The 24,896-nt window shown below is 43.3% G+C and overlaps 1 protein-coding gene across 1 annotated transcript in view; it reads right to left on the bottom strand.

The window, feature by feature from the left end:
* LOC117459991 (protocadherin-15-like) overlaps window positions 1-24,896 on the bottom strand; it is a 286,712-nt gene that overhangs the window by 100,965 nt on the left and 160,851 nt on the right. The window contains exons 5-11 of the mRNA XM_034101188.1: window positions 21,044-21,204; window positions 18,533-18,688; window positions 17,441-17,560; window positions 17,203-17,313; window positions 15,349-15,519; window positions 1,288-1,396; window positions 1,015-1,127 (exon numbers count right to left, since the gene is read on the bottom strand). Of these exons, the coding sequence (XP_033957079.1) occupies window positions 1,015-1,127; window positions 1,288-1,396; window positions 15,349-15,519; window positions 17,203-17,313; window positions 17,441-17,560; window positions 18,533-18,688; window positions 21,044-21,204 (941 nt within the window). The remainder of the gene's footprint in view (window positions 1-1,014; window positions 1,128-1,287; window positions 1,397-15,348; window positions 15,520-17,202; window positions 17,314-17,440; window positions 17,561-18,532; window positions 18,689-21,043; window positions 21,205-24,896) is intronic.

Genomic DNA, 24,896 nt, shown 5'->3' with positions numbered 1-24,896 from the left:
AAAGCATTAGCTATGTACACCACATGCTGTGCAGCAGAAATCTCAAGATACCAAATTCTAATTCTCACTTTCCTGCCCCTTGGAGTCCTTGAGCAACGGTTCCTCTCCCCCTCTCTATGACTAAGGTAGATAAGACTCCTCCAGTACTAGACACCATACACATATCTCTCTCAATCTTCGTTTTGTTTTGCTCTTTGAACTGTTTCCCTTCCCCTAGCTATGCACAACCCTTTCGGAGACATGCAAAAACTCTCTCTCTATGATCAATCTCCTCTTGCCTTCTTCCTCTGGTGAAAATCAGCTGTTCCTCTCATCTTTTTACTCCACAGCTATCCCGGTAAACAGCCTGTTACACAGTTCTTAGAGGTGTGAAGAGGTTAGTGACGGGTGGATGGAAAGTTCATCTGCACTGCTGCTCTCCACCAGCAGCACCGAGGCAATCCCTGACTCGGCTCCAAATTAGGATTCATGAGAGACTAGAAGGCTATCCTCCTGCTAAATCCATAAATCATAACATCTTTTTCACCTCAGATCTCAAAAGCAGCTAAAGATAAGGTTAATGGCCTTCAGGTTATCTAGGTGGAGCTGAAAAGTGTGGATGTTTAAGTTATAGAGAAAAGTTCAAACTTGATTTGGCACTAGCAAATAAAAAATAAAAGCTCAGATTGAGAAGAATCTTTGCTTATAATAATCAGTGTTTTGGATTGGGCTGAACCAAAGACAAACAAGCTCCATTCGGTTTAGTAAATGTAACGTTTATATACGTTTTGGCCAATTGATTTTTTGACTTTTCTATTATTGTAAACCAATTTTGTGACCAAACATTCTTCAATTTCTCTGTATGCATGAAGAGTATGTGTACAAAATAAACAATACATCACAAGTACATTGCCGTCAAAAGTTTGTTTCGTACTGGGTTTAGTTTCCATCAAAATCACACAGTAAATCTTGACATCAGAATAGGCGAAGTCCTTTTAAAAAAGGCAAGCACTGATTGGGATTGAGTTTTTTTACCTTGATGATGAGTGTGAAACGTTGGTACAAGTCCCTGCTGATAGGCTGCAGAACACGCAGCTCTGCAGTAGTTCTGTTCAGGGAGAAATACTCTCGGTATGCTACTGGATGACCTGCAAAAAAAAAAGAAGAACATTCAAAGATTTGGATTCACTGCACTTTATGATAACGTTGAGGACACCGAAATGAAAATTCAGAAGTCAAGTCATGGCTGACGACCGAGCCAAAGCACATTAAATGCGCACAATCAATCAGGATACGTGATGCACCTACCAACTAGGATGTAGTAAAGAATGTTGGGTCTGTTTGACGGGGGCTGTATGTTCCTGTCCATGTCCACGGCCCGGATCGCAGGGGTCACATTCAGTGGGTTCAGTTTGCTCTGCAACGAGGGGAGGGGGAGTCAGTCAACAACACGGCAAGATAATCAGATGCAAATCTGTTAATTGTAGCACAGCCATTGTCTCCTGAAATAACTTTGAGAGCATTATTATTCAGAGATGGGATTTTTAGTGTCTTGCAAAAAGAGGAAATTCCACTTGGAAAGGATATCAGCAGCCCCGAAAAACACATTATGTCCGATTTATCATTATTTTGTCTGCTCTGTAATCTTATGTGACGTGTTGTATATCACTTGCAACGGTGCTACTCCAGATAAAAACAGCTCCTTAGAGAAGCTGCTGTGGACTTCTCTTCCTGACCCAAAAAACGGTTTCCTACTTTTAAAGTAGGATCAGAGGAGCTGCTGCGACTGGCCTCCTTGTAAACTGAATATTAGGAAGAAATGCAAATAATATTTCTGATATAAAATGAAGAACCAATGACCTGCAGGGAATTACATTAGCAGTCAAAGTCCGAAGCACACGGGTCAATTATTGGTATATTTAATTAATAAGCAATTCATTAGATCCCTTTCTGATCATTATGCTTCTAAATACACCATATCGAGCTGCTTATCAAGGTTAATCTGTTTGCAGTGCTGAAGGCTACCTTTTCCTGCTCATGCACACTCAAACATATTGAGCTCTCATTTACGCAGCTCTTCATCTATACCTTTGCTCCAACATATGGCTAGGTGGAAATCACATTTATGAATACATCTCTTACGCAAAATGCCTCCATATGGCAGATAGAGTATGCGTAAGTATGCCAAGAGGCCTGAGTTAAACTTCCTTAACGTAGAAAGACACATGGCTAACATCTCTCTGGCAGGAATAATCCCTTCTCGGGGGGGGGGTACATTTATATCCCTCAGATCTGAAGTAATCCTTACACCAACCCCCCCCTTACCAACCCTCTCACTTTTACAATGTCTGGAGGTGCGCTAAATCAAATCCCTCTAGCGCTGCACAATGATGATTAGCTATAATACTCTCCTCCAACAGTCATTATCGAGGGGACTCCAGAGCCCACATTATATCCCCCCAGGGCAAAAAATAAATACAGATCAACTAAATAATGCCTGTCTAGCCATTGTGATTAATTACAATACACTCATCAATTATGAGACGACAAATCTCCTCGTGGACAGATATGTTAGCAAAACGGTTACACTGCAGAATAGAGATAAATCAAACACCAGCAAAAACCATAGGTTACTTACGTAACCCCAGTTCTCAGAGTAACATGAAGTGAGATGTCTCACTATGGGATGCGCCTCAACGCGTATGCAAACAGAAGCATCAATCTCATTACGCCAATCCTGATTGGCTGGTGATCTTGATGTCAACGTCAGGGAATCCACCCAACCTTTAAGTAGCTTGCGCTACGACGCAGCGTCATTCAAAATAAGCACCTCGTCTCGCTTCGCCTTAGCAAGAAGGGACGTCTGGTGAGACATCTCACTTCGTGTTACTCTGAGTGCTGGGGTTACGTAAGTAACCTATAGTTCTCATTCATAACACTCCGTTCGATGTCTCACTATGGGATATTGAAACTCCCGTATTGCTAGACATGCTTATCTCGAAAATCACCAAAACAACCAGAACTTAACAGGTAGAACCCTGTCTCAACACGGGGCCCAGCACTGCGCGGGCCACACTTGGAGCGGAGACATCTAGCCTGTAAAAGCGGACAAAAGTGAGCGGCGAGGACCAGCTCGCTGCTGCACAAATTTCTTGGATGGAAACACCCTTGAACAAAGCCCAGGATGTAGCCAGTCCACGAGTAGAATGAGCACGCAGGCCCGTTGGTGCCTGCAAACCCTGACTCGTATAAGCCAGTGCAATCGCTTCCACAATCCAGTGGGAGAGCCGTTGCCTGGTAACGGGCTTGCCCTTCTGAGGGTTAGCCCAGGATATAAAGAGTTGGTCATTACAACGAAACTCTTTTGACCTGTCCATATAGATGCGTAAAGCACGCACTGGACACAGCACATTCGGCCGCTGTTCCTCAGAGGAACACAGCGGCGGAGGAAATGCCTCAATGTTAATGGGGGTACATGAGCCAACCACCTTAGGTACAAAGGCAGGGTTGGGCTTCAGCAACACTCTCGTTTGCCCCGGGGCAAACTGAGTGCATGAAGGATGTACAGAAAGCGCATGAATGCCACTGACTCGCTTGGCAGATGCCAGAGCCAGTAACAGCACTGTCTTCAGTGACAAGTGCTTCATGTCAGCTTCTTCCAGGGGTTCAAATGGAGGTAGAGTGAGCCCATCTAAAACCACTGCCAAGTCCCATAAGGGCACCAGTGACCTGGAAACAGGGAGGAGCCTGCGAGCCCCTTTCATAAAACGGCAGACCAAAGGATGTTGGCTAGCTGTCTTTCCCTCAAAGCCCACATGGCATGCAGCAATAGCAGCCAGGTACACTTTAATCGTAGATAAAGCTCTCTGTTTATCAATCAGGTCCTGTAGAAATGATAGAATCACCCCGACAGGACATTGAAAAGAGATGTGTCCTTTTTCAAGGCACCACTCCTCAAACACCCTCCACTTACAGTCATAGAGGGACCTGGTGGAGGAAGCTCTTGCACTCTGAATAGTGTTTATCACCTTCTGAGGGAGCCCCACTATATTCAGATTGTACCACTCACGGGTCAGGCCCATAGTGCCAAGCGCTCTGGGTGTGGGTGAAAGATCTTCCCCCCCGCCTGAGACAGTATGTCCCTGTGTAGTGGGAGCTGCCACGGCTGCCCGCACAGCAGCTGATATATCTCCGCCAGCCAGTACATTGCAGGCCAGTGTGGAGCTATCATATGATATGAGTGTGGCGTTGTTCTCTCACTCTGGCCAGAGTTGGGGGTATCAGAGCCAGGGGTGGGAACACGTACAGAAGGACCAGAGGCCAAACGTGCGCGAGCGCGTCCACGCCTAACGGTGCGTTAAAATCGCACATTGAAAAGAACAGCTGACATTGAGCATTTTGATGCGAACAGATCCACCGCGGCCCGGCCGTAACGCACCCACAGTTGACTCACAATCATTAGATGTAGAGTCCAGGCTGCATATAGTGGTGCACCTCTGGACAGTAGATCCGCCCCGAGGTTCATCACTCCCGGTACGTGCGTCGCTCTCAGAGAGAGGAGACGTCTGCCGCTCCATAAGATCAGCTTGCGTGCCAGCATGTGTAACTGGAGAGAACGCAAACCCCCTTGGCGGTTTATATACGATATTGTGGTCGTGTTGTCTGTCCTCACGAGGACATGATGTCCTCTGAGAAAAGGCAGAAAGCGTTTCAGGGTGAGGAACACAACTAAAAGCTCCAGATAATTTATGTGTGACCGTTGGAGGTCTCTGCTCCAGAGACCCCTCACAGATTGACCTTCGTATATACCCCCCCAGCCCGTCAGACATGCGTCTGTGGTGACCACCTTCCGCGATAGGACAGCACCCATACTGTAGGCACGCCCCGTACTAGAAAAGTCGGGTGTTAGTGGCGCAGTGCAATTACGCATTTCATAGTGACCATCACTCTCCGCGCGCCATGACGCGCGGGGTCCAATCTGAGGGCAGCTACCCAGCGCTGAAACTCCCTCATGTGTAAGCGTCCCAGTCGTACCACCAGGATGGCTGACGCCATGAGCCCCAGCAACCGCAGACATGACCTGAAGAGAACATATTTGCATGGCTGGAAATGAGCGAGGCAAGCCCTGAAGGCTTTCACTCTCTCTGCTGACAGGCGGGCTGTAAAGGGCACCGAATTCAAGGCAAGGCAAGTTTATTTATATAGCACTTTTCAACACAAGGCAATTCAAAGTGCTTTACAAAAAATGAAAGACATTAAGCATTAAAAAAGAAAAGCTAATAAAATAAACATTAAAAGAAAAAATACATGGATAAAAGTTACAGTGCAGTTTAAGATATAAATAGTTCAATTAAAAGCAGCGACAACAAGAAAAGTCTTCAGCCTGGATTTAAAAGTAGTAAGAGTTGCAGTAGACCTGCAGGTTTCTGGGAGTTTGTTCCAGATATTTGGAGCATAATAACTGAACCCTGCTTTACCATGTTTAGTTCTGACTCTGGGGACAGAAAGCTGACCAGTCCCTGAAGACCTGAGAGATCTGGATGGTTCATAATTTAGCAGGAGGTCAGAAATGTATTTTGGGCCTAAACCATTCAGTGCTTTATAAACCAGCAGCAGTATTTTGAAATATATTCTTTGACACTCAGGAAGCCAGGGTAAAGACTTCAGAGCAGGAGTGATGTGATCCACTTTCTTAGTGTTAGTGAGGACTCGAGCAGCGGCGTTCTGAATCAGCTGCAGCTTTCTAATAGATGTTTTAGTGAGACCTGTGAAAACCCCATTGCAGTAGTCGAGTCTACTGAAGATAAAGGCATGGACAAGTTTTTCCAAATCCTGCTGTGACATTAGTCTTTTAATCCTAGATATATTCTTTATTTTTAGTTAGTCTGTCGACGGTAGCAAACAAGGCACGTGCGTTGTTTTTGGTAATGATGTCAGAGAAGAACGATTGTCGTGCGTTTTTCAATTCCAAATTATAAAGGCCAAGTCTCTCTTTATAAATGTCAAAGTGAACATGGAGATTTGTTTTTCGCCACCTGCGTTCAGCTTTTCGACATTCTCTTTTTTCTGTTTTCACGGTCATGGCCTTTCTCCATGGAGATATTTTCTTGCCAGACACTTCCTTTACCTTAATTGGAGCAATGGCATCTATAACATTTTAAATTTTTGAATTAAAATGATCTACTAGCTCATTTACTGAGGTGTTAGCAGGGGCAAGTGTGGTAGACAAATTCTGAGTAAACATTTCCCTAGTATTTTCAGTTAAATATCGCTTTGTGGTTACCTCTTTTTGAACATTTTTGTGAACAGAAATAGAGCTCTCAAAGAAAACACAGGAATGGTCAGACAGTGCAACATCAGTCACCACAACCTTAGAGATATTCAGACCCTTTGAGATAATTAAGTCCAGAGTGTGCCCCTTATTGTGCATGGGCTCCGTCACATGCTGAGTCAGTCCATAGCTATCAAGAACACAAAACAGTTCTTTAGCCCCTCTATCCTGGGGGTTGTCAACATGGATGTTAAAATCACCAACAATGACTAGACGGTCAAAGTCAATACACACTATAGACAGCAGTTCAGTAAAGTCATCAAAAAAGCTTGCACAGTATTTGGGTGGTCTATAGATATTTAGGAACAGAGCTCGAGAGGAGCATTTCCGCTGAAGGGCCGCATATTCAAAATAATCAAAGTTTCCATACGATGTCTTCCTGCATTGAAGGGAATCATTGAACAGAATAGCAACTCCACCCCCTTTCTTATGCATTCTTTACTGACTCTTAAAACTAAAGTTGGGAGGGGTTGATTCGATAAGAACAGCTGCACTGTTATTTTGTTCAATCCAAGTTTCTGTTAAAAACATAAAATCGAGATTGTGCTCAGTGATAAAATCATTGATTAAAAACGTTTTTCCTGCCAAAGACCTGACATTTAATAAAGCTAGTTTAAGTTTGTTAAACACACTATCAGTCATGTTTTTTGTAACAAGCTGTGGCTGACATGGAATCACTGCTAAATTAGATAAACTCACACAAACGTTTGAGCGCTTCCTGTTTCTAAGATGATTCACCGCTCTTAATCTATTACCTATCAACACAGATATCGGCAAAGCTACTGGCAGGCAGGGCCTGGAAAGAGTTGAGAGTGCCATATGCCCTTGAGCCTGGACCCCACACATATCAGTAAGAGTTTGTTGTGTTTTGTACACACACATTCTTATAAGGCTTCGGAGACTGCAGATGCTTTCTTGAAGGGAGGGGAGGTGGTTGACGTAGGCACGGTGATGGAGACGGGGGAGATGGTGCGGGGGTAGAGGACATGCTGCCAGGGGGGGGAGGTGGTTTATGTAGGCGCGGTGATGAAGACGGGGGAGATGGTGAGCGTCTCTGCAGTGATTTTGGTGGGCGTTGTTGAGGAGCGGGGGTAAAGGACATGCTGCCAACCCTGCGTATCGCCTTAGTTTGGTCTTTGAACTCCAGGAAGGAATCGGTGCCAACCCTCTGTATCTCCTTTGTGGGTTCAGCGATCTCCAGGAGGGTGGGCGAGGGTGAAAGGGTGAACGGAGTATCCTCAAAGGCATTGACAGGGGGGGGGGGGGGGGGGGGTGACGGGCAGTGGAGACTCATTCGTGTGTCTCATATGTCTCCCATAATCAGAACATTCCTCAGGCGGGTGCAGTGATCATTCTTCAGGGTTTTCTGAGCGATGTGTTGTGTCTTTCTCCTGTTTTGATTCCTCTTGCCGCTTGTCCTTGGCAGAGGGAACAGATTGATGACGCAGGCAGTTGAATATGTTAGAGATAAACAATTTCACTCCTGACTTGTTCAGGCAAACTCCATTTGCCTTGAAAAGATGTCTGCGGTCCCAGAAAAAGTTAAAATTGTCAATAAAATGAACAGAATGGTCAGTAGAGACAGTTGAAAGCCAGGTGTTCAGTGCAAACAATCTGCTGAATCTCTCCACTCCTCTTCTGACTGGCGGTAGAGGGCCACTGATGAACACATCTGCATTTAGAGAACTGGCAGTTTCCAACAAACATTTAAAGTCTTCTTTCAGCACTTCTGACTCTTGTTTCACAACATAATTTGTTCCAATGTGCAGTACCACATTATTCATAGTCAGATGTTCAGCCCCAATATGCAGCCAAGTCAGAGACCACATCCTTGGGAAAACAGAGTACTTTGGTGTTGTTCTTACTACACAGACCTTTTACATCTCTTACAGCAGAGTCACCCACAATCAGAGTTTCAGGCCCAGTCGTTAGCTTTCCCTCTAGCCTTTTACTTTTGGAGTAGCTATTGTTCCTTACCCTGCTGTGTGAAGAGGACGGGTTATCCAGGTCATCAGAAAGAGATCTCCGGCTCTCGGTCAGTGGAACGTATCTGTTCTGGATTGGCACACTTGGTGGTTTAGGAGGATTGTTTGTAATTCTCCCTTTCACAGCTGTCCACGGCTGTTTAGGGGTTGAAGAGGCGCTCTTCCTGGGTGATAACAATGCAGGCCAGCCGGTCGCATCACAGATTTCTGAGCGCTGGGCTCTGCCTGTTATCCGTCCTCCCAAATCCCATGAAAATGATTTACTCTTAGGCTTTGCACCCAGAGAGTACCAGGGAGGACTACCACTTGTAGATTTATTACCCGGTACACAGCCCTCCTGTTCCTTGGAATTCTTGTAGCTGCTAACTAGCTGTGAGTTAGCATACCCTTTTTCATTATTTTGCAACACTGGTAAAGTGGTGTCATTCCCACGACATAGTCCATTCACTTCCACGTTAACTTCCAACCGTTGCATTTTCATTTCCAACACAGCCATCTTCTGTATAATTTTGTGGATGTCATCTGTAGAGAACGGAGGCATTTTGCTACCAACTAGCTTAAGCTAAATAGCATGCAGTAGCCTACCAGGCTTTAGCTGTTGCTAGGCCACCCTACTGTAAGACTGAGGTCGTCGTAAAAATGAAAAATGAAAATTGAAGTATGGCTGAAACCCTCCGTCTATTTACGAAGATGAACTATCCCAGTGATAAGTTCATGTCCAGGAGCCGCTGCTCGAAGTTTTCAGAGAATAAGAATAGGAAAATCAGCATAAAAAGTAAGCAGAGGCAAGAGCAAGCAGAAAAGCGTCTGCACTGTAAGAAAGATAAGAAAGACACAGGCGTTCAGGCGTAGGCCCAGGAAGAGTACAGTCTGGGCTGGGGACAACATGCTCTTTTCTGTGTTTATTACGAAACCCAGGTCAAGCAGGTGTTTTACGAGGACATTCGTCTGCGTAATAGCCTCTTGCTCCGACTGTGCGAGAAGGAGCCAATCGTCCAGATAAGTTGCCAGGCGAATACCCTGTTGTCTTAACGGGGCTATCGCGGCTTCAGTACACCGTACAAACACTTGCGGGCTGATTGACAGACCGAAGGGAAGTACTCTGTACTCGTAACAGACACCCTGAAAGGCGAACCTCATATATTTCCTGTGTGGGTAATATACTGGGATGTGGAAATACGCATATTTCAGGTCGACTGATGTGAACCAGTCGTTTTGGCGCACGAGACGCAACAGAGATGTGTGAGTGAGCATTCTGAATTTGTATCTTTTGAGATATTTGTTCAGAGCTCTCAAATCTAGTATAGGCCGAATTCCGTTCCCTCCCCATTTGGGAACGAGGAAATACTTGGAATAAAAGCCGCTCTGACTCTGTTCGGCGGGTATTATCGATATAGCCTTCTTTTCTAGTAGCGAGAACATCTCTTGCTCCAGAATATTGGCCGACTCTCCCCGGGCCTGTGAATACAGAATGCCCGAGAAGTGAGGGGGGGTGACAGCGAATTGGAGCCTGTAGCCCCGTGTTACTGTCTTGAAAACCCAAGCAGAATCTGTGAGCATCCTCCACTTTTCGCTTCTCAAAGCGAGCGGAGATGTCACAGCTCTGTCGTCTGCTCAGTGTCTCTATTTGTTGTGTTGTGTGGCCCTCTAGTGTCTGAACACGGTGGTACCCCAGGTTGACAACCCCGGCCGACACTGCGCATGCTCCTCCAGCTCCTTCATCGAGGAGAGGAGAGGAGGCTGTCAGGCCGCCCGCTTCTTCTTCCTCGCCTGGTGGCTGAAAACCTGGGTCGGCTGCGCCTGAGCGGCAGCTGCCGGAACCGGAGATTTTCTTGGCCAGCTCCCCCTTGCCTTGTGCCTGGGCTGGGGACCCGGGACGGGCTGCGGTCTCTGCTGCTTTGGTATCTTGAACCGGGCAGGATGTGAGACAGCTTGAGTGAAGGCCTGCCGTGGGACCATTGAAGGTAGCGGCTGGACCCTTCGGGGGAGACAGAGCTGGAGAGCCTCGTCTCCCTTCCTTTTTGACTCGCATCTCAGCTGCATTGAAGCTAGAGCGGAGCCAAATATGCCCTTGGGAACAATAGGCATTTCCAGAACATCCTCTTTTTCCCGGTCTGGAAGGTTCGTCAGGTTGAGCCACCTGGCTCTCTCCTGTACCACCATCATTCCAGTGCTTTGCCCGTGGCTTGGACTGCACAGCGCTGCACACGGAGGCAAATGTCCGTGATCGCTGCGATCTCGTCCCACATGGCAGGCTCAGGTTTGCTCGACATGTCTTCGCAGAGCTCTGCCTGGTAGGCGGTCAGCAGCGAGGAGACGTTGCGTGCCCAGGCGGACAAAGCTGCGGCTTTATAGGCCCGTTCGGTCATCGCTGACTGGAACCGGTCTGCCTTTGCCGGTAGCATGGGGTTCCTGCTCGGTGTCGAAGCCAGCCTCGGTTGGAGGTGGGCTGCCACCAGCGGTTCCATGGGCGGCATGCGGAGCAGGCAGAGCCTGTCCATACCGTCACAGTCCAGGGAGGAGGCACCCTGGATTGGGGCCTTATTGCTAAAGGGGCGGTCTCTCCACGAGACCGACACCTCATCCAGCATCTCCGGAGAGACTGGAAGGAGCTGCCTCTTCGTCATCGCTGCTTGGGGCAAGTTCTTCCCCTCATAGCGAGATCTGGAGGTCTCCTTGGCCACTTCAGGCCATGGGATCTCCAGCCTGGACGCAGCGCGTTGACACACGGCCTGCAAGTCCATACTTAGGACGGGCGAAGCTGGTGTGCTCTCGCCCGGGGGAGCGGACATCACTCCCGGCTTTTCAGCCTGAGCCGATAAAACGAAGATGTGATCCCCATCTGAGTCAGACAGGAGTAACTCAGAGGTATCCTCTTCGTCCTCCATATCGTCCAACTCCAGGACATCCTCCGCGGGTGGAACCATGGTGAGATCCAGTTGGGAGCCCCAGCTTGACACAGCGCAGGGCTCCGCTCTCGCGGCTCTTGCCACCACCGGGTCCCAGCCTGACACGGCGTGGGGCTCCGGTTCAGCGGCTGTCGCTGTTGTTGAGCCCCAGTCCGACACAGCGCATGGGCTCAATCTCTGCGGCGGACGCCACCATGTCTTGATTGCCGGTCGGCCAATCAGCGGACACGAAGGGGTCCCGTCCCGACAAGTTAGCTTGGCGTGCTAACCGTCGGCGGAGGCTCTTAATGGTGAAGCGGGTACAATGCCCGCACGAGCCGGGGTTATCGATAGCCTCCCGGGCGTGTTCCAGACCGAGGCAGGACGAGCAGACCCGGTGTGAGTCTGTGCCTGAAATCTTAAACCCGCAGCCGCATAGCCGAGCCTCTGAGTCCCTGACTCCTCTGGTGTGAGGGAGAGAAGGGTCCATCTTCGTTCGCCGGGGTGTCGGCGTGGAGTGGATGCGCTAGTAACAGGTACGTTACTGAGAAAAAAATCCAACCTTGCCGTTAGTCCGAAAGGAAAAAAGGCGACGGTGTAGATTTTATACTTTAAAGAATATTAACTGGTGTGTTAATACCTTTTTTTTTTATCTCTGTCTCCTCTGGTGTGAGAGTGAAAAGAGAACGTCCTCTTTACCGTGGTGTCGGTGTGGAAGGAAGAAAAAACTACCAACAGGTATGTTACTAGCTTGAAGAAAACAATCAAACCTTACCGTTATTTCGACAGAAAGAAACGGCGAGGCAGATTACAATATTAACTGGTGTGTTAATATTGTTCAGCAAAAAAAAAAAAAGTAACCGGCAAGCGCCAGTCGACCGAATGTTAGCTTTGGGTTCAGTCTGTGGACCGTTAAGCTAGCCCGGTTACTGATCATTCGAGATGTGCTCTGAAGCGAGAAGAGGTGTTTGAATGACGCATGCGTCGTGGCGCAAGCTACTTAAAGGGTGGGTGGATTCCCTGACGTTGACGTCAAGATCACCAGCCAATCAGGATTGGCGTAATGAGATTGATCCTCTGTTTGCATACGCGTTGAGGCGCATCCCATAGTGAGACATCGAACGGAGTGTTATGAATGAGAACTGCAATGCTAATTTAGACCACTCTTGAAAAGAAAGAAAGTAATTAAATATCACTATTTAATGAAAATCAAATAAGGAGAAAAAGAGATACCTCTTTTGAAATTCACAATTCGAGGAACTCTGAATGTATAGAGGAGACATTATTTGTTGTTTGAGAACAACATTTATATAAAGTAAAGAAAATGTCACATCAGACTTTATTATTGCTGGTAGCTTGAAACCATGCAATGTTTGAAGGTGGAAAGCACAGAGAGAGGGAGAAAGACCAACATTTTCTCACACGAATGAAAAAGCTTTGGTTTGTGCAGCTGCATACTTAGCAGTCTGCAAACCTTTTATCATAAATTATACATTATGAGCAAACTCTGAATGGGAAGTCTGGAAAAACAAAGTGAGTCAACGGTGGCAGCTCCGGTACACACACATGCGCAGAGACATACACCTACATGTATATACAGTGTACACTGTTCTGTTTACCTTAGTTTATTACTCCCTTTTCCCTCTAGCACTAAACCTCCAACCATTGATTTTTCAACCACTGTTTATAGTTCCATTTGTGTCATTATTGCAGATTTACGTTGTATTTAATCTCTCTCGCCCTCGTCTCAGATACATTCGATTCAGCTTGACTCCAATTTTAGAAACATGACGACCAATACAATAGCATACTTGATTCAGTCTTTTCCCAATACTGCTACAAAACATAATTATTAGATATGTCAATCCTATTCTTTTAGGATACTTAGGTTGGTGTTGCTTACGAAGGTACACATTTGTTGTTCAATCTACAATACTAAATAACAACAATATAACGTGGTACTTATTATCCACAAACTGGAAGAATATACAATTGTCAATGAAAAAACTTGCCAGAATAAATAACACTAAATGTATCAAACGTGCCCACGGAGGGTAGAGGTAAACATATCATATCTAAAATTACAGCAGAAAAGCAATTGTAAACAAAACAAAAGATAAATGAAATCCTTTTGTGGTCTAATGTTGTTTGTAGTTTCAGTAGTTAACGACACAATAAAAGGCTAAAAATAAATGTTTATAATTGAATCACCATACAGTTATGAATGTATTCAAACTACATGAAGTTATTGCTAAATGTAGTTAAACTACTTGTGTATTTACATTGGTACAAGATCATTCCGCTCTTTGGGCATGTAGAGTTTCTAATTCCCAACTGTGTGTTTGAGGAAACTCGAGGAGGACCCATGTGATGACGCAGACAATGTTCAAACTCGATAAAGACTGGGGCCGGGCTCTGATCCAAATCTTCCTGCATTCAGGACGCCACAATGCCAACATCAATCCAGTCCAGAAAATCCAATCAAATCCAGTCTACAACTCCAGTCCAATCCAATTCAATACAGTTCAATCCAGTCAGCTAGGCCCGTCCAGACTGCTGATGAGAAGTGTGTTATACTCTTGAAACAGGAAGTACTAAATGGACCTTGAGGTGATGTAGCTTTATAAAGTCTATTATAGTCCAATATAATAATTCAGCACAGTGTAATTTATTATATTATATATAATTATATATCTCTTCATGCACTATATACAGTTGCAAGAAAAAGTATGTGAACCCTTTGGATTCTCCACACATAGCGTTGTGTGTTCCTTCCAAACAACTCAACTTTGGTTTAATCTGTCCACAGAATATTTTGCCAGTCGTGCTGTGGAACATCCAGGTGCTCTTTTGCAAACTTCAAATGTGCAGCAATGTTTTTTCTGGACAGCAGTGGCTTCCTCCGTGGTGTCCTCCCATGAACTCCATTCTTGTTCAGTGTTTTACGTATCGTAGATTCGTCAACAGAGATGTTAGCATGTGCCAGAGATTTCTTTAAGTCTCTAGCTGACACTCTAGGATTCTTCTTCACCTCATTGAGCATTCTGCGCTGTGCTCTTGCAGTCATCTTTACAGGACGGCCACTCCTAGGGAGAGTAGCAACAGTGCTGAACTTTCTCCATTTATAGACAATGTGTCTTACCGTGGACTGATGAACATCAAGGCTTTCAGAGATACTTTTGTAACCCTTTCCAGCTTTATGCAAGTCAACAATTCTTAATGGTAGGTCTTCTGAGAGCTCTTCTGTGCGAGGCATGGTTCACATCTGGCAATGCTTCTTAAGAATAGCAAATTCAAAACTGGTGTGTATTTTTTATAGTGCAGGGCAGCTTTAACCAACACCTCCAATCTCGTCTCATTGATTGGACTCCAGGTTGGCTGACTCCTGACTCCAATTAGCTCTTGAAGAAGTCTTTAGCCTAGGGGTTCACATACTTTCCCCACCCTGCACTGTGAATGTTTACATGGTGTGTTCAATAAAAACATGAAAACATATCATTGTTTGTGTGGTATTAGTTTAAGCAGACTGTGTTTGTCTATTGTTGTGACTTAGATGAAGATCAGATTTTATGACCAACTTATGCAGAAATCCAGGTAATTCCAAAGGGTTCACTTTTTCTTGCAACTGTATATAGATTTCTACAGACAAAGATAGAGCGTTTATAGATATGGACATCATCTCTATTTGTGCAACACCTCAGACTCGTTATCTAAGCTGCCAAATCATCTCCCCCTCTAGTTTCCTACTTCTATGAATTCCAGGGGTGTTTGGCTGTCATCCCAGGTCAACCCAGCCTTCAGCTCTAATTGCTGGTCCAACAGACCAGAGAATGCTCCTGGAATCACCATGCTGATACACAGCAACAAAGACAACTCTGCCTCCAGTTGAGGAGACTAACAACAAGGTGTTAGCAGACAATTAGGCTCTTTAACATGTGTGGCATTTTGAAACATTTAGCAGGAGGGTAGATATGCAGCACACATATATGATAACATTTATGAATGATGCGGCTCAATGCACATGCACCCAGAGCACGACAGATAAAACATAACCTGTGTGCAAAAAAAACTAAACATGCACATACTATTAACAGGAATAATTTGTGTTAAAATGAACTTGTGGAAAACCAGCGTGTTCACACTCCCCTGTCGGCCTGGTTCTTACCGGTTCAGTGAATTCTGGGATAGCAACACGGTAGGTGAGGGGGTTGCAGTCTCGAGTGTTGTTCACCAAAATGCAAGGCAGGAACATGGGGCCCAGGTCGTCTCCGTCCAGAACGTCCACAGTCAGAGTAGTTGTAGCTGTCCGTCTGTTCGGGGGGTATGGAGCACGGTCCTGGAAGAAGACATGTTTTTTTCGATTTTAACCTTTAAACTCCCAGATGATTTCGTACTTTGTGCACTGGGGCTACACACTGCTCGGGCTAAAATCAATATAACATGTTAAAACCACGACAGACCTCTGCAACTGTTTTTCAGCATATATTACAGCTGTGGCTGCTATGGAAACTCAGTGATGCATTAATTCAGTTTTTATTCTACATTTGTTTGGCTGCAGTTTCTCCAATATACTTTTTTATATATTAATTAGCACTTATGTTAAAGGTCTCTTAGTCATTGAAGTAGAATGAAAAAGATAATACGATGCATTCAAACAATATGCATGAGACCACTTTAAATGTGATAAAACAGTACGACTTCAGTTTTCTTCTAAACACTTTTTTCTTAAGGAAATAAACCTTCTCAATAAACATATTTTTTCAGCAGCCAACTCTATAGATCACCCCTTGTGGTTCTGGCACTTCCTGAGTGGTATCCTGCCAAGTGAGAAGCACAACACTTCAAAGATGTGCGCTGTTAGTGTAATTGAACTCTTGACACAAGCATCACAGAGTTCTAGTAAATACAATGACTTCTTTCTTATTCTACTTTGACGTCCTCTTGCGAGAGAAAGTAAAGTATCCCTGGAGGACCACTTGCCGGGGTAAGGGGTTGAGTCTTTTGCTCCCTCATGCAGGAAATGGAGAGGAGAGGACATGAGTTAACTGCTAAATGCTGTCCAGCATACATGTAGGAGTGGTGACCTCCTGAATCCCAGCCTTCTAAATAAATCCACGTTCCTGGCTAGTGGCTTTCTGGTGGCTCTTGGTCCACAGACATTGCCTATTGACATATGGTAATGCCTGGAGAAAGAGCATAAAGCTGCCTTCATTATAACTCATATTGGCATCATTAGCAGAACTTGTTTTACAATATTTTCAGAGTGTGAAGGAAAAGTGCATCCCTCAAATGAAATCCATAATTATGCATACATAGTTACTCTGATATGCAAGGGCGCTCTGGTATATACAGACGGTTATTTCAGAATGTGTCAGAGACAACTTCAATCACTTTGAATAAAAAATATGTAAGCAATCTCTGAATTACAATTAGGCGAGTTAAACAGATTGTCAGTGTGATGTCCTTACAGTGACTGCTAAATGAGATCTCTAATTACTTCTTATCAATGTGTAAAAAAGAAACAAGATTCCACGATTGGTGGACTAAAAATAAAAAGAGTTATTTACTAAATGATGACCACGTTTTGAAACGGAAAATATTGCACCAGACCTTGCTTTAAAACTTCACTGAGGAAAATAAATGATGCCGTGTAAGGATTTGAAATCATTTAAGCAGCAAGCAATTGACTTCAAGTTCAAAAGGTTTGCCCCCTAAAATAACTAAAAGATCTGAAATATGGTAAAACTAAAACTGTTCGTGTCTTAGGCCAATAATTAAAAACAGAACCTTGAGTGCTGCACTTCCACGCTCCAAATAACAAATTGTTAATACAGCTGCTGCGGCTGAACACAAATCACATATTGAGAAATGGTTTAAGGTGCATTTATACTTCATTACCCTCAAGGGCAATGCTGAGGTTGACAACCTTAGAAAGAAAAGTCCACAATCAAGGCCTACTTTTAATCTGTTGACATTGAGCATTTGCTGATCTTGACACTTGCAAACAAAAGTCACTTACATTGGCTTGGACCAAAACAAGGTAGCGAGTTCTCTCCTCATAGTTTAGCCTCTCAGCCAGAATAATGTGTCCTGAAAGAGTGTTGGCAACACTCACTGTTCTGTTAGATCCCTGAAAGAAAATGAAAGTTGATATGATAAGACAGAAGGAAAAGTGGATGTGAGCAATAAGTCATGATTGTTGAAGACATTTACAATGGTGTAGAGGGTGTTTATCATGGTGTGACTTGTCCATATACCGGGTCATTGGGGTTGTACAGTATGCTGTATTCTATATGTCCATTGGGTCCGTCGTCAATATCCGTAGCTCCATTATTCCCAGAGAAGCCAGTGAAAATGGTCGTTCCAACTGGTGTGAGCTAGAAGAAAATATAAGAGTGGAAATAAAAAGTCAGCAGCTCAAATGGCCCACTGTGACTCCACCATGGACTTACAGTGAGCCCATGCTTAGGGCCATTACTGTTGCCACTCCAGCCCATTAGTACAACAAAAAGAAAAAAATATATATCAGAGAGGGGGAAATGTTGCAGTCAGCAGCAGTCTGAAGGTTTACAGAATAACAAAAAAGTAAGTATGAGAACCACTGCTGTTCCCCGGAGGCCTCAGCAGAGTGAACGGGAGCAGGCAGAGGCCGCGGGGGGGGTGCAGTTGACAGCAATGCAGAGTGACTCACTGTTGTGCTTACAGTATGAAAAGGTAAACACACTGTGAAATAATGAACACACAATGCACACAAAAAGTGTAAACAATGGAGGCAAGTTGTCGGGAGTCTGAAAGCACAGATGTTATGAATGTTTTGAATCATTGCTGGTGATTCAGGTCTGTTTTTGATGCGAGATGAACATAAATAATTCCTCATACCGTCATGCCTGGCCAGTTTTAATGAATAAAAAGTCAAGAGAAAATTACACATATCTTGACTGTTTCATCTCACAGGGAAGCACTTGGTTTGTGCAGCCACATTGTACATCATTTATGTAAAAGACAAAGATATTGAACTTGCTTTTATTTCAAATATCAAACTGAAACATAACACATTGTGTAATTAAGTAGACCTAAGTATCACCTCAGGGTTGCAGGTAGTATGATGTCATGGTCCTCAATAACATTGAGTAGACAACCTTATTTGATTTATTAGGGGGCGTTTTGGTTAGTCGCTTTGATGACCCCACTGGCAGTGAAAAAAAAAGTGTCTTACTATAGACAGCAAAGCATGTCACTATGCCCTCCTGTGAGGGTCTCACCCAAGAACACTTACATAAATAAGTTCAAATTATGCACACAGTGTCACAAAAGTCCAGCAGAAACAACAACAGGAGTCGCTCCCTTACCTCGTTTATCGCAACATAGTAGCGTGGCTGCTGAAAGCGAGGGTTGTTGTCATTTTTGTCCCTCACAACAATCCGTACCTCGTGAAAGATGACAGTGCCAACCAGCTCATTGTAGCACTGGACCTGAACCACGATGGTAGTGATGTAGTTGGGGGGCTGAGAGAGAGAGAGAGAGAGAGAGAGAGAGAGAAAGAGAGAGAAGAAATACATGGTATTTACTGTAAGCATTACAATGGAAGTTGTTATAGATTTCAATTCTCTAAAGAACAATATGTGTACTATGTCAGAGATGATAACACGAGAGCAGCACTGACCTTCACTGCTGTCAAAAACTAGCAGCGAACAAGCTCCCTAACAAGTGCAGAAAATAAGCAATACAAACAAAGGTTGCTCAATGCGAAAGGTTCACACTAAGGTTGTTGTTATCATATATCTCCTCTCTTTGCCATTTCTACACGGTTCTCTATCAAATAAAGGCAAAGGTGGGCCCAACAAATATTAAAATAAAGCACGATCAACCAAAATGTACTTTCAATACTCTCATTAATTAAGCTGCCTGCATGGTATTGTTGTAAACAAATCAGGGTTATGTTTTTTTTATTATTCTTAGCTGGACTGTGCAGCCTGATTTTGCATTTTTTAATATTACATTTTTATACATTATTTATGCGTCTTATTAAGCTGCAAGCCTTGTGCCATGTTCTGTTTAAAATGTATATTGGACAGCAACAGCGGCTTGTCTCGTTGCCACCACTACTTGTCAGACATCATCTGAATTTAGAAACAGTGATGATGTAATGCAGCCTGCTTAGCTTTTTTTTCTCTCTCTCTCTCTCTCTCTCTCTCTCTCTCTCTCTCTCTCTCTCTCTCTCTCTCTCTCTCTCTCTCTCTCTCTCTCTCTCTCTCTCTCTCTCTCTCTCTCTCCTTCTTATTTGCAAAGGCTTGACTCCCATGTCCTCCTCCACTGATTTCTCCTATTAATTGGCCATATTTCTGAAATATTCCCATTAGTGGCTTCACGTATAGCTCCATCCCCTGACTCCATAACATCGAAATTCACACTAAAAAAAACAGCTTCGTCCCTACAGCAGTCACACCACTTAACATCCAGTGAACCCCACACCTCACACACTTTACTGTACCATTTAATCTCATCTGTATTCAAAGCAGTTTAACTGGATACCCTGAGGAACTTAACTGAACATATTACACACACACACACACACACACACACACACACACACACACACACACACACACACACACACACACACACACACACACACACAGTGTCTGCATTTAATCAATCACTTACTATATTTAGCAGCATTAGTGTTTAACGAAGGAGTATGCTGCTTTTGTGTTGCGCATGTAAACACCACTTATCTGATTCAGACACTTGCAATAGCCTGTATCATGATTCTAAATAACCTGGAGCAGCTATCTGGAATACTCTGGTAAAAAGTAAGATTTGTTGGATGTTATTGTCTCCTCCAGGTTTGAGATTATTCTGCCACGTGAGCAGGTGTTTCATTAATACAAGTAATGAAGAAATTATTTTGTAAAACAACACATATAATCAGGGTTAGTGAACTCCCCCTAAAGACTGTAAATATTGTAATTTTTGCATTTTTTTCTTTTCATACAAATGTTTCTTTTCCTATATTTACATTATTTTTATAAATTAGGAATACATTAAGCACTGTGTAAGAAGGGTGTTGATTTGTGCACAACAATGCACTTAAAGATGTTACTCCGTACAGTACATGGTATTTCAAGTAAAGGTCTTCTGGCTTCTGGATGTGCCCAATGCTACAGAGCTTTTTAACTTATGACTAATTGGTATTGCCCTAAAAAAAAAGTAAAGTAACTCACTTGCATTAAAACACAGACAGATACTGTATGTGTACAACAATTGATAATGACTATCATGATTACCACATTACAGAAATAGCTTGTGCACTACAAAAACTCAAAATCTTGCCAAGTATATTTGTCTAATATCTAGTCAGAATGTCTTTACACCTGATATAAGACATAGTGACTTCAGAAGTAACACTGCAGTGAGATATCGGGTCTTGTTTTGCATGATCTTGTTAAGTCAAACCATCATTTTTGAGTTGTATCTCAGATGAAACACATATTTGTTAACATGTTTAATAGAAAATCACCAACGAACATCAGAAAACAGAAACATTTTGAGTATTACTTATATTGTAACACAATATTTCATGATTGTGGTCAAATATAGTTCAAAATGTGTTCTCCCAGCTAATTACTAGATCTGATTTATCTAAATATCCCTTCTTATTTCAAGAAATCTTACCAAGCAAATTCACACTTCTATTGGAAGATTTCTGTACTTATTTCAAGTGAAAACACCATGTTTTCATTATTGTTTAATTTGTTTTTGGAGCAGCATTATTTCCAGTGTGTGAAAAGTAGTACATTTGACTATCTTTCGTGATGTTTAATTAAGGATCACCATCTTTGGTCCTACTGTATACTCACGTCTCTGTCCAGAATGCGCCCGGTGCTGTTTAGGTAGAGCCTCTGTCGGGTGGGATCGAGTATCACCCAGTAGTCATAGTTGTCCAGTAACGTCAGTGAGATGGTCCGGCCTGGGTCTTGAGCACGGCCATTTATCTGCATGTTTTCCACTAAAACTGTACCTGTGAAACCAGAGCGACATCCAATTAATAAATGATTCTCTTGTTGAAAGACATTTCACTTTTCTTTATTCTAAATTTGCGTTATTAGATCAGGTTCGTCTTGGACAAGACATAAAAAATGAAATGTATTTTCAAAAGGCCTATCTCACCCCTTGACAAATTGTTTTGTTGAAAATGAAATACTGAAAAGCAAAATTTGCTTGATGATTAAAGACATGTTTCATCAAAAAATCATCAGAAATTAAAAGAAATTAAAAAATCAAAGGAGCACAGATTTGATGAACAAAGCCCCCATGAAGCTTATTTCAATTAAGCTTTTATTATATCTAGACAGAAGCATATGTTTTCTTCCATGTAATCAGCCTTTTCTTTTTATCTCGTATGACCTTTCTGGAATAAAACCTAAGATATCCGTAGTCTATCAAATCTCTTAGAATTATAATTGTCATCCCTGAGGGCACACATACTTTGTGGTGTATTTTCCACAGCTTTTAATCAGTGACCGATTTGAAACAGCGGCCCTCTGGGACAACCCTCCCAAAGCCACACATGTGTGTATTGTTTGACAATATCAGACAAATTAGTGTTTTTTGAAGTAACTGGTGGTTAACTCTAAAAAGAAAAGAAGAAGAATCCAGGGGGAGCAGAGATAAAGTGTTTTAATTAGGATCAGTTGTGCGACAACAACCCTTTAATCAGGTATGTAAAAGTACACCTTGACATGAAAGTCCCTCATTATAATACAACCGTTTTAAAAGTTTCAGAAAGAAGTTAGAAAGTTGCATGAATGCTTCAAAAATCTGGAAATAGCATATGTTTAAAGGGGACCTATCATGCAAAATGCACTTTTGTACGTCTTTTATACAGGAATATGTGTCCCCGGTGTGTCAGGGAACTCACCAAGTGTCAGAAAACACACCCCTCTCTCTTTTCCTCCATAACCAAATCTCTAAAAACGGGGCTGCAACGGAGCTGATACAGACTGATACAGATTTGAAATATCTCTGACGTCAGAAACAGGGAGCTCCGCTTGGGCAACTCTCCACCTATCAGGGGAATGAGAGGCTGCCGTGGCACGGTAACAGCATGGTAACATGACGCTTGTGCCTCGCCCCCCTCCTTTGCAGGGTGGCGTGGTCAGCTGCAGCTCATTTGCCACAGAATCAGCCCTTGCAAAAACAGGGCTGGAATAGAGCAAATAAAGTGAAATGAGGCATGGCTAAAATGCATGATCTGTTTGGTATTTTGAAAAAAAACTTCACAGACATGTTTTATATAGGTACAGTAGGCCTACAATATAGTATTCAAATATAGCATGATAGGTCCATTTTAACCCTTCTCTTGCGTTTCGGGTCAAAAGTGACCGAATGACTTTTATTTTAATCATAAATATTGTGTTTTTCATCCAATCGCCTCAATACCTTATGTTATCCTCCACACTAGGCCTCTGAACATATACACTTGATGATCACCACTTGCATTGAATTTTGAGTGATTTATTCAACAGTGAAACACCCTTGACGTTTTCGGTCAGGTTTGACCGCCATAGAAAAGGAATGGGTATGAGTGTATTATGTTCATCCTGCAGATGGGAAACATATATATACACACACATAGTGCTGCGTACCTGGACTCACATTCAGGTTCAGGTCCGGACTCAAGTCCAGAGGTTCAGGTTCAGGTCCGGACTTATAAGTCCGGACCTGAACCCATGGCTTGTGTGAGTAACTAAAGTGAACTTATTGTGAGCTAATTATCAATTGAAAATTAACTCATAATCAACTCAAATTCAAACTCATCAGGTTTATTGTGCTCCCTTCCAACTTGTGTCTACATTTCTCTACAAAGTACAAATGTAAAAAAAAACACTTTTTGCCACTTAGTCTACAAATGACTTATGACAGCAACTACAGTGAACTACTACAAAGTTCAAACATTTATTTCATTTACCAAACTAAAGTAACCAAACAGTCCCTGAGCTGACTGAGCCTAAATCCCTAAAACGTTGCTGAAAGGTAGAGTGTAGAGTAGACCAGTGTTTCTCAAACTTTTTCATACCAAGGACCACTTAACCAATAAAAAAACACTCGCGGACCACCTAATTCCACAAATATCCAAAAACACATCGTTTTTTACAAATCGCCGGAAAATGGTTCAAACAAGTGGCCACATGTGTGATGAAGGTGTTTATCTGGGCTATGTCATGCAATCGAAAGTGAAACTTAAGCTCGCTTCATTGCGGAGATATTCCCGCGAGAGTGCGGAAAACTTTAATTAATTTATTTATTTCAAATGTGAAATTGTACCAATATACTCACGGACCACTCGGGGGCGCTCACGGACCACCGGTGGTCCGCGGACCACACTTTGAGAAGCACTGGAGTAGACTATACGCATTACACACCAGTATAGGCTACAGTGACTGTACAGTCAGAGTGTACTGTACTGTCTGTACACAGGGGCGCCGTAAGGGGGTGAAAAGTTAGGACGATTCTAAGGGCCCGTGACTGACAGGGGCCCCAAAATGTTTAGAACATTAAGAATAAAAATGTAAGTAACCTTTCATCAATCCTCAATAATTAACATTAATAGAACGTTATATTGATAAATTACTCACTAAACTTACGATTCATTGAACTTATTTTCTTCCAAAAGTGAATTACCCAAAGCCTCTGTACACCCCCTTCTATTTACATGTAATGGTTTGGTCCTGCCTCCAAACGCGTTGTGGCACCAGCACTTGCAGAGAGTGAAAGCATGTGAGGAGGGATGCTAGTACTTAGCCTACATACGTGTGTTGTACGGTTGTACCATGTTTCAACGACCAACAAAGTCAGGCTCTAAGCAAAGAAGAGAAAGGAGAGAAAGACAAGAGAGAGGGACTAAAGGGCGACAGTATGTCACCCAGTTTTTCACAAGAAAAGGTGGGTGTGGTCCATGAGTGGTGCAAATTAGTCTGTTAGCTAATGTTTTTTTGTTTACTAAGCTGACATTAAGTACTGTTAATATCCTTACAGAAAATGCAGAGGTCTTTCATTTCACTGCTCTTTTAGCTGACATTTAAAGGTATGGTAGGTAATTCACTTCAGAAACACTTTTTGTTATATATTCTATGGAATGCTCTTAACATCCCGATAGCAATGAATATATTAAATGATTTGACAACAAATACATACAAAAATGTCATCTGTGGAAGCCGTGGCGCTGTAAAAAGCACAACCAATCATCTGAGCCGGCCCGGCTAAAATAACTGGATGGCCTACCTGCCTGTCAGCCTTCCATCTGTGCACAAACTTATCTCGTGCACTCATTGGTCATGTGCGCGTTCGTGTGTGTTGGAGGAGGGGCTCTGTAAGGAACTCTGAAGGAAGGGACAGATTTTTTTCGGTTGTGTACTTTCAGATTCTAGCGCACTCGAGCTGGTTTCTCCATTCTTACCTCCCTACCTTTAATAAATGCAGGCACATTTTTAGCGCCTATTCATACTAAATCAGTTGTCCCTCCCCCTGGTGCCAGGACCAACAGATCCATCTTTAATAATAATAATAATAATATATTGGATTTATATAGCGCTTTTATAGTACCCAAAGACGCTTTACAATATGAGGGGGGGGGGGGGGGGGTAGATAGACTGGGGCAGGTAGACAGCAGACTAAGAAAAACAACAAAAACAACAAAACAAAACACAGTGG

This window comes from Pseudochaenichthys georgianus, chromosome 15 (genome assembly GCF_902827115.2).
Source record: "Pseudochaenichthys georgianus chromosome 15, fPseGeo1.2, whole genome shotgun sequence".
In the NCBI taxonomy this organism is placed as follows: Eukaryota; Metazoa; Chordata; class Actinopteri; order Perciformes; family Channichthyidae; genus Pseudochaenichthys; species Pseudochaenichthys georgianus.
Note: the sequence above shows the minus strand (reverse complement) of the source record. Positions and strands in the feature narration are given on the sequence as shown.